Source organism: Eptatretus burgeri, chromosome 12 (assembly GCF_056783735.1).
Source record: "Eptatretus burgeri isolate ZD-2024b chromosome 12, Ebu_testis_v1, whole genome shotgun sequence".
Lineage (NCBI taxonomy): Eukaryota > Metazoa > Chordata > Myxini > Myxiniformes > Myxinidae > Eptatretus > Eptatretus burgeri.
The window spans coordinates 23,625,819-23,639,110 of NC_140972.1; the positions used below are offsets into that span (position 1 = coordinate 23,625,819).

The window sequence follows — 13,292 nt, forward strand, 5'->3', positions numbered from 1 at the left end:
ACAGTCACTAATCTCTTTCAGGTTGCATCTCCTACTTAAGATGTAATCCACCTGTGTGCACTTTCCTCCACTCTTGTATGTCACCCTGTGTTCCTCCTTCTTCTTGAAATACGTATGTACCACTGCCATTTCCATTCTTTTTGCAAACTCTACCACCATTTGCCCTTCCACATTTCTCTTGTTGAGACCGTACCTACCCATCACCTCCTCATCCTCTTTATTCCCTTCCCCAACATGCCCATTGAAATCTGCTCCAATCACCACTCTTTCATCCTTGGATACACTCTCCACCACTTCATCTAACTCACTCCAGAAATCTTCTTTATATTCCATCTCACACCCCATATGTGGGGCATATGCACTGACGACATTCATCATCACCCCTTCAATTTCCAACTTCACACTCATCACTCGGTCAGACACTCTCTTCACCTCCAATAACCTCTTGGCATAATCTTCCTTCAGGATTACCCCGACACCATTTCTCCTCACATCCACACCACGGTAGAACAGTTTGAAACCACCTCCAATGCTCCTAGCCTTACTCCCCATCCACTTGGTCTCTTGTACACACAGTATGTCCACCTTTCTTCTCTCCATCATATCAGCCAACTCTCGCCCTTTGCCAGTCATCGTCCCAACATTCAGAGTTCCAACTCTCACCCTCCACACTTCTACCCTTCCCCCTCTCCCACTGCCTCCGGACTCGCCTTCCCCGTCTCCTTCTCCTCCTTCGCCCAGCAGTAGCACAATTTCCACTGGTACCCTGCTGACCACCGGTACCGGTGGCGGTCGTTGGTAACCCGGGCCTCGACCGATCCGGTATGGAAATTCGTTTTGTTGTCTGCATAATGATTTGGCATAGGTTTTTACGCCGGATGCCCTTCCTGACGCAACCCTGGTCGCCTCTTATGACACACAGGGATATGGTACACCTATTCTAACCGGAGCATACACCGGGCCCAGTTTTGCAATTTTGCAACTTTTTTTTTCAACAAAAAAAATTTTTTTTTTTGCATTTTTACATGTTTTAAGTGATTTCCAACCCCCCCCCCCCCAAAAAAAAATGGAGAAAAGAACTACAACTCTCAGCACTGTTGACATCATATATAATGAATAAGATATAAGGTTCACTTGAGTGACCCAGCAGTATTGGCGGCGGAGGTTTGCACTGTTTATATGTCTATCGAGGAGAAGTGAATTCTTGCAGAAAATTTTCTGTCGGACTTGCTTCGCTGTGCCTGGATGGTTGGTTTGAGGGTTGTGGAGTAGCGGCTGAAACCCGAATCCTGTCCAGGTTCATCCTGATGACCTCCATCTTTGCTCTTTACTAATTCAGGTTCCTTCTGATGACTCTAATGCAGTAATTGGTCTTCCATTTTATTGGATGCATTGTGGAGATGGAGAGAGAAAGACAAAGACAAAGACAAAGACAAAGAGAAAGAGAAAGAGAGAGAGAACGAGAGAACCACAATGGGGTTGATGCTATTGCAAGCACAACACATGGTCCCTTCCCATGCTGAACATTGGATTACCAAGTTAGCTACACAATATACAGTGGGACCCGCTTAATAGAATCACGGTTAATGGAATCACCCGTATTATAGAATCAAAATCGTTGAGACCGATTCCATTGTATCTAAATGTACACAATTTTTCCCGTTTATTAGAATCAAAAACCCGCTTAATAGAATCAGCTGCTGGCCATCCACTTCGACAGTTCAGCGCCTACTGGCCGCACAGTTCCAACTTTTGCCACCAGGCGGCTGACGTCACGCTAAAAATAACGCTATGCCACTACAGTGATTTCGGTAGTCATTGTACAGATAGGCAGACGGCTGACAACTGCAGTCTAAGCACTAGGCGTGTCGTCATTTCCACGATGGACAGAAAACGAAAGCGGACGGATCGTTCAAACATTGATAAAGCACAAATCCTGAGGGACTATGACGCTTTGCCCAGAATGAGCCAACGAGAAGCTGCAGACAAGTTGGAAATTAACCAGCCGATCCTATGCAAGATTCTGAAAGATCGAGAGGCCATTCTGAAAGGTCAAGTGGATTCGTCTTCTTCTCAGAAACGCAAGCGAAGCGGCAACGCACCCGATGTCGAATCAGCAATGGTCAAGTGGATTCAAACTTCTAGAGAAAAGGAAGCCCGCTTTCTGGACCTCTGATGCGGGAGAAAGCGGCTCAGTTCGCGGAAAAGTTCAACAACAAGAAGTTCAGTGCGACAAACGGCTGGATTGACCGGTTCAAGAAAAGACATGGAATCGTCCACAAGAAACTTCACGGAGAGGCAGCGGCGGCTGACGTAGGAGGGAAACAACAATGGCTGGACCACGTGTTTCCGGATCTCGTAGAAGGCTTCACGGCTGATGAGATCTGGAATGCTGACGAAACCGGGTTGTATTTTCGGGCCTTACCAGACGGAACGTTCCTCTTCAAGGGAGATCAGCACTGCGGTGGGAAAAAGCCAAAGGAAAGAATCACGGTGCTTTTTGCTGCTCGATGACTGGTGCTAAGCGTCCTCCTTTCGGTATTGGTAAAAGCAAGAATCCACGGTGTTTCAAAGGCCTCAAAACAATTCCAGTTCGCTACAGAGCCAATTCCTCCGCATGGATGACAGGTTTCCTCTTCACTGAATGGCTCGATGAGTGGAATCGCGAGCTTCGGCGTCATGACCAGAAAGCGTTGCTTCTCATCGACAACTGTCCGGCACATCCCCAATCACTTCAACTGTCAAACATTACTGTGGCATTTCTCCTGCCGAACACAACCTCTGTTCTTCAACCGTTAGATCAGGGAATTATCTGTTCATTCAAAGCTCATTACCGCCGTGCCATGCTACGAAAAGTGCTCACTGAGATTGACAACGAGGATGGAGCAATGACAGCGAGTGACTTGGCTGAAAAGATAACGATCCTCGACGCTATGCTGTTTACGGACGCAGCATGGAATGATGTGAAGACTACCGGCAAAGTGAACTGCTGGCGCAAAGGAGGAATTTTCATCGGAGCGGCAAGCGAAGGCGAAAGGGTCGAGAGCAATGACGACGACGAGTTAGCCAACACTCTTCAAATGGATCCCGACCAATGGCAGGACTTAGTCAACATGGACGCCACTCTCCAAACCACAGACGATGATTTCACAGACGAAGCCATCGTTTCGGCAGTCCAACGCGAAATGGGAATTGCTACTGACGCAGACTATGACGCCGACACTAAAGAGGAGGAAGAGGAGATCTCTGTCCCGACCATCAAGGAAATGATGTCTGCAGCTAAGACGATCAGGCTTGGTTTGCTATCACATGGGTTCAGTGACATGGCCTTCCTGCGCAAACTTGACAAGGAGGTCACCGCCATTGCCACAGACTCGTTAAAGCAGGCAACAATCGACAATTTTTTCATTACAGAGTAGGCTCATCGACAAACCTATGTTGTTTTGCTTTGAAAAGTACATATGTACTGTACGTGTAATTGTTTTATTTTCAGTAGTAAGTTACATTGTTTTGAGCAAGTGTGTCATATAAATCAAACTAAATGCTGAGTATTTGTCTCCGTATGTGTACTCGACATTTGATCCGCTTGATACTCCACAACTCTGGTGAACTCGGATATTAGAATCACCCGCTTATTAGAATCAAATTTGTCCGGCCCAAAGTGATTCTATTAAGCGGGTCCCACTGTACTACGAAAAAACTATACTAGGTTCTTTTATGTTCTTTGGTACATGCGACCACGGAGGTATCTCAAAACCGTCACAATATTATTTGTTCACTCAAGTGACTTTCTGTAAAGCACAATTAAAGTTGTTTGTCAACTCCAACCTGGCAAATCCATTGAAGCAATATGGCCGATCGCCTCATACATTGATAAATTTTATCTGATTCTAATTCCACAATCTCCTGCAGATTGTCACATCTCGTGCTGGACATGCACGGGCACCAAAGCGACAAAGTGCTCGGTGTGCCGTGCCGGCCTGCGAAAGAATGCTGATGGACTGTGTTCAGCAGAGCCTAATCCATGTCCCAATGGGCAGTTCGAAGAAACAGAGACGGGATTATGCCACCCATGTCACTCGGTGTGCGCTTCATGTGATGGTGACACAGCACAAAACTGCTTGAGCTGTGGTAATGAATCCGTGTTGTACGGTGAGTACAGGTTCAGTGAGTCATTCTTGGAGTAAAGCATCAATAAGAAAAGCAGAAAATGTTTTGTCACTGTCATATTTATTTATCATGATGATGTTTAGTTATGCATCAATAACAGTATTAGTATTACTGTATTATGCTATGATATAATTGTATTTATACTCAGCAAACACTGTAAAAAAAAATTAAAGAAAGAATCAAGAAGACTGTGTAAGAAAAGGAAATTTGCTGTTAAAAATTCCTGTCAAGTTATCCAATTCCGTCAAGTCGTGTCCGATTTCCGGTGAAATTCATGATCAGATTTCTCCAAACATCCTGATTCCACACTGCTTCCCAAAGATCTTGTTTGTCTTGTCAGATGTTTGTTTTCCAGATCTTGGTCAATCCTGACATTGCTGTTCTCTCAAATAATCAGGTCAGGTATGGGATCATGCACTGGAGCAGCGCGTCGCTGCGTCCAATTTCCGCTGGTACTTCAGGGGCCTCCATCTGGCCATCCCCCCAAGGCAGATGCTTGGCCCATCCCCATATCCTTGAGATGCCGATCAACCTGCTGCAACCACGAGGCATGTGGTCGGCCCGTTGGCCTCCTCCACTCACGAGGCTCCCTTGCTGTGAGAATCTGGTGAGCAGGATCAGCATCAGGAAAACGAGCCACATGTCCACACAGCTGCAGCTGACGCTCAACGACTATTCAGGTAACAAACCTCATTTGAGTCTCTCTCAGAAACCGCTTGCTGAACACAAAGTCTGACCAGCGATAGCCAAGGATTCTCCAAAGAGACCTGGTACCAAAGGAATTGTCACCCTCTCAGATCCCTGGTCAGAGTCGAAATCTCTCATCCACAAAGCAAGATTGGAAGCACCAAGGACATGAAGACTTGGACATTTGTCCTCCTCCCCAGGTACTGACAGCGCCACACCCCATGATCCAGTGAATCCATGATTCCTCAGCCCCGACCCAGATGTCTATTGACCTCTGGCTCACAGCCAACAGAGACATGAATATCACTGCCAAGGTAAGTGAATCTCTCTGTGACCTCAACATCCTCACCACAAACAGGTACAGATAAGATAGCGGCATCCAAGATGTCATTGAAAGCTTGGATCTTAATTTTGACCCAGGAAGCCTGTAATCCCAGTGGCTCCGACTCTTCATTCAGCACTTTGTGGGCCCCCAAATGATGTCTATGGTCTCTGCAAAGATGACTGCATCATCTGCAAAGATCGAGATCAGAGATCTTGACATTCCCAAACAATGCACCACAGCTTTATCTCTTCGACATCCTCCCCAGAATCCAGTCCATACAAGCTCTGAAAAGTGGGGCACCAGTATACACCCCTGTAGAACTCCAGTAACAACTGGAAATAAGTCAGAGATGGTATCACCACACTTCACAGCACACTCATTACCAGAGTATAGGTCAGACGTCAGATTGATCAGTTTTGGTGGCACCCCATGAAGACCCAGAATCCTCCAGAGGACATCCAAATTCATTGAATCGAACGCTTTGCAGGGATCAACAAAGGCTGCAAGCAGCCCCTGCTGAAACTCTCGTCTGTGTTCGGTGAGGACCCGAAGAGCAAGGATATGGTCAATCGTTGACCTCTTTGGTGTAAAGGCTGACTGCTCTGGACGCTGGTGTTTAAGCAGATGGTGGCGAACACCCTTCAATAATTATCCAAGCAAAGACCTTGCCCGGCACTGATAGCAATGTCACCCCTTAAGTAGTTGTTGCAGTCCTGGTGATCATATTTCCCTTTCCAGAGAGAGACAACAAGGGCCCTCTTCCAGTCAGTTGGGATGATGCCTGTGTTCCAGGCAGAGCACAGAACTGCATGCAATGACACGAGTATCTCGCTTGGGGCACTAATCGACCACAGACTTGAGCGTGGCAGAGAATGCGTCCTTCACGGTGAGATCACCAGCATCAGTCAGAGCATATACAGAGACCAGAGAAACGACACCCAAGGAGTGACAAATCTTTTGTCTCATAATACACTCATTGACCCGGTGTTACCTCAATTATCATTGGAGTCAGCTTATTGGACACAGCTACAGCAACTCCTTGGGCATGGTCACCATCAGAGCGACCACACCAATAGTAGGTGTAACCACCCACCATGATATCACCACTGTCCGGTCTCCGGACCTCAGAGAGTGCTGCAAAACCGATGCAAATTCCAGCACCCACCCGAAGGGACCGCCTCAGGTTAAGCCAAGGAGATCGCCATTTCCAGTAATAACCGTCTGTTTATGCCTCCTCCACACTGTCCGTTCACTTCAATCTTAGAACCCAGGAACATGAAACTTTCCACTATTTCCATGTGACCGTCTCCCAATATGAACACGTTGATCTTCTCAATTGACAAGGTTCTCATCTTTTTAAGGTTTAAATAAAGACCAGCTTCTACACTTTCCTTCTTCACCATTTTCAGCAGTTTCATCAAGTCCTCTCTTCTTTCTGCCATCTGAGTGGCATCATCAGCATACCTTGGATTATTGACACATCTTCCTCTCATCCTGAATCCAGCCTCTGTGTTGTCCAAGTTTGGTTTCCTCATGATATACTCACGATACAGATTAAACAAGTAATGGGAGATTATGCATCCATGTCTAACCTCTTTTCCAATTCCAAACCATCCTGTCTTTTCATATTCCATTCTTCACATAGCTACTTATTTAGTGTACAGGTTTCTTCTCAGATATGTCAGATGCTCAAATTTCCACCTACCATTAAAGATGTGTTCATAACCTTATTGAAATGTAGTAGTTTATTTGGAGGACAATTCTCTGATGTTATCCATTCACCCTGCTTTCTCTTGTCCTCAGATCGTACTTGCCTTGACTCCTGTCCCACTGACCACTTCCTGAAAGTTGGCAAGAATGATCCGTGGAACGCTGTGTGCAGGCCATGTCACCGCACCTGTAAATCTTGTCATGGCCCAACACACAGAGATTGCGAAGACTGTCAGGACTGGGCCTTCTCACTTCAGGAGTCTTGCTTGCAGTCATGTCCTGCAGGGTATGTTGGAAATATTTGTATTTGCCATTTTGTCCGACTGAGGAATGCCAATAAGGGCACAAAAAACTTTCTGACTTATTATTTTTACCTGGTGCGCTGGTAACTACCCCCACTCTCTTAAAAGTTACATACTTATAAGCAATATATGTCATCCTAGAAATTCTCATAATCTGAGTTCATCCACGTGGACGACAGATGAACTCACTCGCTGTAATACCTCCCCTGGCAGCTATTTTGAAACTGGTAATCCACACCGCTGTGAAGAATGCGACACTTCTTGCCGCACTTGTACTGGGCCGGGCCCCAGTGAGTGCACGTCGTGTGAGGAGGACTCTTGGCTTTTGGAAGGAGAACAGCGCTGCGATGATGCTTGTCCCAAATTTGGCTACTTTGCGGCCGATGCACAAACATGCCGTCGGTGCCATCTGAGCTGCAGGAGTTGTCATGGTGAGTGACATGCTTGAAGAAAGTTCAGTACTTAAAGCTAATGGTAGCATCATTTATTTTCTTCTACCTTCATATTCTTATTTTTCTTCTTTTTGGTCATTTACTGTCTTATTGTTTCTTGACCCCTTTCTTCTTGCAGCACCCTTAAAATTGTATGTTTTGGCCTGACATGACTTTCTTTTGGGAGTACGAGTACCTATAATTCATCTTTGATTTGCTGACCTCTTCCCTCCTTTCTATATTTCTCTAATGTGACTGCCATCCCTTCATGTCACACCATGATGAATTGGGGTGTGATATATGGGTAGGATTGGACAAATGGCCTTTTCTCCAGTCCTTGTGTGAAACTTTTTAAAAGTGTTTTTAATGAGCAACCAAGTCTTGCACCTCTTGCTTTGTAGGTGTGAGTCCACGAGATTGTGAGAGTTGTGATAAGGGAGCCAAGTTAAGTAATGGCATCTGCTATCCAATGTGCAAGGAGACCTATTATTACACTGACAAGGTAAGTTGGTTCTGCACACATCTCACACTGAAGTTATGTTGGTGGGTTGCATAAGGGGGAGGCAGCGAAGGGGGAATTTGCTCTGGTTGGCCTGGTTGGCCTCTTTGTGCTTTCCATCTCAGCACCTACCTCGTGATGCTGGGATCTCAGGTTAAGTTTCTGTATGGTGTGTTGTTTTGCTTGTTTGCTGACTTATCATCTTCGCTATTCAAGTGCATTGATGACTTATTTATATGTGTCTTGCATATAATATGTGTACAAGACCCTCGCTGAGTCTTCACCTAGAGAAAGGGAGATGTTGAGTGTTCCACAATGGGACTCAATGGCATGTTCGAGATTGCTGTTGCATTGATGGTGAGGAGACTGAAAGAATGTAGCAAGAGCACAACTTCAGCTATTGTGTCAATGAATACTACTGTGAATATCTACAGTACACTAGAAGGGCACTCGGGAGAGCGCATACCTCCACCACGTAATACCTGATCCACGAGAACATATCAGGCCCAAAACATTTTTGTAATATCATGCTATACAGCACTATATCATTTTTGGTCTTCCCTCTCAATGGTGAAGAATCACTTTAAAAATTATATAATTCTCGTATCAGATCCAGATTCCGATCTTCACCAGAATCGAACCAATTTTCTGTGCCATACACCCAACACGTCCACCAAGTTTCATCCGAATCCGTCCCCAACTTTTTGAGCTATCCTGTACACAAACAGACAGACAGACAGAAAGAGTGAAAACATAACCTCCTTCACCTTTGCTGGTGGAGGTACAGTAATAAACAACTTATAAGTACTCATTAGGATAGGAACCAAATGAGAGGACCCCCTTAACCCCAGCACCCAAATTCCAAAAGTCAGGTGTGACACCAGCATGCATGTCAGCACACTTCCCCTCTGAGTTCATCCGAATGCTGCATATTGCAGGAATTAGGTCAATTTGCTCCACGGCACTATTATATATCTGAACATGCTGGATGGACACGTCATACAAGTTCGAAAGAATGCCGACAAGTGAATATTGAGCGATAATCTTTAACCTTCTTCCTGTCATTAGTTTAGGGTCTTTAACGTTAGTTCAGTATGGTAGAGTTAACCATAGTTAACAATTTTACCCCAGTTGTTTCTACAATTTTCTGTCCCATGCACTTTTTCACACTGGAAAAATATTTACCCAATTGTAGTCTGGTTAGGTCTGCTATCTAGTTACCCCACGCACGTGAAACAAAAAGCGGGGTCAAGCAATTGGTTAACTTCTGACGGTCTGTCCTGTCTACAAACATCGGTTTATGATCGAGGAACAACTACATTTCATTTGAATGTTAGATTTTGAATACGAATCAGAACAATAATCAGAGAACACATTTGTAGTTTAGCTGTACTTTGGCTCTGAATTTGTCCCAGTCCACACATGTGCAGAGAGGAGTGAGATCATTTTTTATACTCTGTCTTCCTGTCTGCTAATCAAACGAGATTGAAAATCATTCAAACGGGAAACTTACTGCTTTTAAGGACGTCACAAGGATACAAACAACAGGCATAAGGAACTAACATAACGTGCTAAATAAGGCGGTGCATTAGACACTGTATCAACGGCGGTTTCAACCGACGGGATAATAGGTTTGCCGTCTCCCCATCCGTCCCACCTGTACTTTTTCACACTTTTTTCCCATAACCGTTAACATATTCAACAGAAACTTGGTACATGGCTTTATTACATTACAGAACAAGTTCGAGTTTCAGGGTGTTTTGTCAATTTGTCAGAGCTATGCCCTTTTTGGACTTTGAAAATATCATATCGGTAAGGGCAACTATCGCATGTATTGCAAATCAATTCTCTCTCTTGTTTTATTTTCATTGAATTATATATTTGAACACTGCAGAACACAAATCGCTTTGTTGATCCTTTCAAACCCTTCCATTCAGCAGTACTTGGACAAAATATTACGGCATTTTACGTCATCACGACCAATCAAATTTGCCACTCGTAGACCCCGCCCATGTCCTAGTTTCTCAAGACAGCATGGGGTAATGTGTTCCATGAACTCTAGTTAATTACTGTGAGACTGACTAATATTTTAGTCCAAGTTGTAGTTCATAGAGTCCTGCTCATTCTGCCATGCCTCTCTCACTTCTCCCCAATTCTTCTTCCCATGACAACTGCATCCTCCCCACCATCATTCAGGAGACATGTGAGCAATGTGACTCAGCATGCCGACGCTGTGATGGGCCTGGCAGTGATAACTGCCTGTCGTGTGACTATGGGCAGGCTCTCAACGTGTCATTGCATAAATGCAAGAACTGCTGCCCACTTGATGCTACCAACTCAAAGCCTAATGACGATTGCTGTCACTGCCACCCAGGATATGGTCAGTAAAAATGTAGCTTTTGCCAATTTGCCAATAAGGAATATTCACATTTACCAATAAACAAATGTGATTAATTAATTAGTCACCCCAAACATTAAACACAGAATTATTTTGCTTCGTCCTCTCTCTGTCTCTCTGTCTCTCTGTCGGAACGTCGGTCTAACACAGCCTTTTTCCATAGTTCAATGAAATATTGTCCTCTCATATGGGCTGCTGCCAACACTTCCTACCCCTCATTATTGGATACTGTAAATAGAAATCTCTAAACATCACTGACATTTCCCAGAAAGAAGCAGAGGCACAGGGTTTGTTGCTGTCTATCTGAGACAGATTGGTGGCCTCTGTTTTCTACTGCCCCCCCTCCCTTTATGTTCTACTCCACCTGCTTTTTTAGTTTTCCACCTCTCCAGAGCCCCTCCAGGATGCATGTGTTCTTCAAATAACCCCCCCCCCCCCCCATACTTATTTAGCCTCAAAGATCCAGGCTTAATGTTTACCTCAACTCTTGGTTCTCTTTTCTCTTGCATATGAGATTGGTACAATCCTACTCTTCCCTCCAGGGATTGAAGGTGGCAGCTCATTGCCATCTCATATAATCTTAAATTTCCACCCATGATATTTTCTCTCCCCCAGTTACTTTCTCACAACTATCTTCCTTCCTTCCTTCCTTCCTTCGATATAAGTGCTGCTTCATCAGGATGAAGATTACTGCACTGCAGTTGTGTGCAAGCATTGAACAGCGCTGATACAACCATTATTCTAGTCCACTGGTACTCATTTTGCCGACCTCGGAAAGGTGACAGGTTGAGTCAACCTCACCTGGTGTTAATTCAGTGTCCAACGGGGCTCAAACTCAGGACCCTAAAATCCCAAGCCAACCAGCCTAACCACTAAGCCAACACCAGGCTTTGATGCTCTCTATCCCCATTGGGACCATACTCTGGACAGAGCGTGGTGCTGCCGAAGAAGTCTCCTTGGCTATTGGGTACAATCCTGGACGGGTCGCCACTCCGACGCAAGATACTCGAATGACTCAGTCATCCCAGCAAGCTGGTCCTCATTTTTCCGACCTCGGAAGGATGGCAGGCTGTCAACCCCCCTGGTGAATTAATTCAGCGGGAAACGAGGCTTGAACTCAGGACCCTCGGATCCCAAGCCGCCTCCGTAACCACTGAGCCAACACCAGGCTGTGGTGATCTCTATCTCTCTTCTTCTTCTTCTCTTTCTGTTTCTCTTTTCCATTCATTCATCCACCTACTTCTTTGTGTCCATTTTTTCCCTACCACCCTAACGTCAGCATGTTTTACTCTTCTATCCTCTATCACCTTCATTGCTCCTCAATATGCCAAGATTTTAACTTCAAAAAAGGCACCTTGTGGTCTTAACTGGAATACAATGAAAGCTTCAGCCAGTGTGAACAGTGCACATGTTCTTGGGGACATCAAAATAAATATAATCCAATGTATATCAAAGGTGTGATTTAATTTGCCAGAGTTGAAGGAGATGCCTTTGGCCGAGTGAACTCACCGAGACATCTGTAAGTTGTAATAGAATACAAATGTTCAGCTGTTAGTTAACTGTGCTGCTGAGGTTGTCTTGTTTTTTTATTGTATTTTAATATTACTACCTTCACGAATGATTCAGCCTTTTCTCATTCCTTTTCACAGACCACTGTGTGCCAGCACCCCCACCAATTGATGGTGATCCTTTCTTTGACCAGCTTGTAGAATGTATGGTTCAACCATTTACTTTCCCTCCACTCCTTCTGCTTGCATTGCTCATTCTGGGTGTGGGTGCGGTAACCACGATGCTGCTGTACATGCGATCTCACCACCTACTTTGTTGGGCATCACGTCACACATACCAGAAGCTGGAAGGCAGTGAAAGTGAGGCACCGCGATATGAGGCACAACGCGAGTGTGTGTGGCTGCGAGGGAGCAGGGCCGGAGATGTTGGTTTGGAAACCGACGCTTCATTTTCTAGAAGGGGAAGACATTTTGATGACTTTGGTGACGATTACGATGATGACATTGTATACACAGGACGAGATGGAACTATTTACCGCAAGTACGGGCTAGGTGGTGGCTGTGAGTCTGATGACAGTGCAAATGAAGAGGATGCTCTTTTCACTAGGCCGAACAAGCCATCACTTGATGGTCCATCTGTATTATGAGTCAACAGTTGGTTTTCTGGCCTCTCACTGTGTAAAATGCTGGATTGGATTGGGACGGTAAACGATGGACTATAAAACACAACCTGGAGATCTTCAACTGTTCACCTTACATTCATCCTTTTTAACATCTCACCACGGTAAATAAATAACAGAGCCTGCAGCAAGCAGCCATGATTTACGGATTGTTTTTATTCTAAAATATGGATGTTCTACTTGTCTTTAGGATTGTTCTTTGCTTGTTATTGTAATGCGTCTTAACAGCTTTTTCTCATTTCGACTGCGTTGTTGCATTGTTAGGAAGAAAAAAAGAAAAAAGTTTATTTATTAATCAAAACAAGATTTCATGTTTTTCTTACTTTCCAGGCTGCATCCAGTTTGTAGTAAAAGTATTTCTTACTATCAATCTGAGAACAAATTGCTTGTGTTATCCTGATGGTCATATTCAAACCTCACTTGATCTGCATTTGCTTCACAAAGTGTAAGAATTATTTGGGTACGGTATGTGTGACATAACTGTTTTGCTTGCAGCCTCCTTGTGAAATTTAATACGTGTGGAGCTCTCCATTGTTTTCATTGCGTTTCACTGTTACGAGAAGCAAATGTAGATGTTGCATC

General features: G+C 44.7%; 1 protein-coding gene across 2 annotated transcripts in view; it reads left to right on the forward strand.

The window, feature by feature from the left end:
* The window catches only part of LOC147015256 (proprotein convertase subtilisin/kexin type 5-like), a 117,685-nt gene extending 104,605 nt beyond the window's left edge, over positions 1–13,080 (forward strand). The window contains exons 11-16 of one of the 2 annotated variants that reach the window (XM_085849836.1): positions 3,913–4,152; positions 6,986–7,178; positions 7,408–7,625; positions 8,027–8,127; positions 8,390–8,481; positions 10,321–10,504. In XM_085849836.1, the coding sequence (XP_085705962.1) occupies positions 3,913–4,152; positions 6,986–7,178; positions 7,408–7,625; positions 8,027–8,127; positions 8,390–8,479 (842 nt within the window). In that variant the 3' untranslated portion in view covers positions 8,480–8,481; positions 10,321–10,504. Of the gene's footprint in view, positions 1–3,912; positions 4,153–6,985; positions 7,179–7,407; positions 7,626–8,026; positions 8,128–8,389; positions 8,482–10,320; positions 10,505–12,171 lie in introns of those variants that run through there. The other variant, XM_085849835.1, reaches the window with a different exon arrangement.
* The last annotated feature ends 212 nt before the right edge of the window (positions 13,081–13,292 follow it).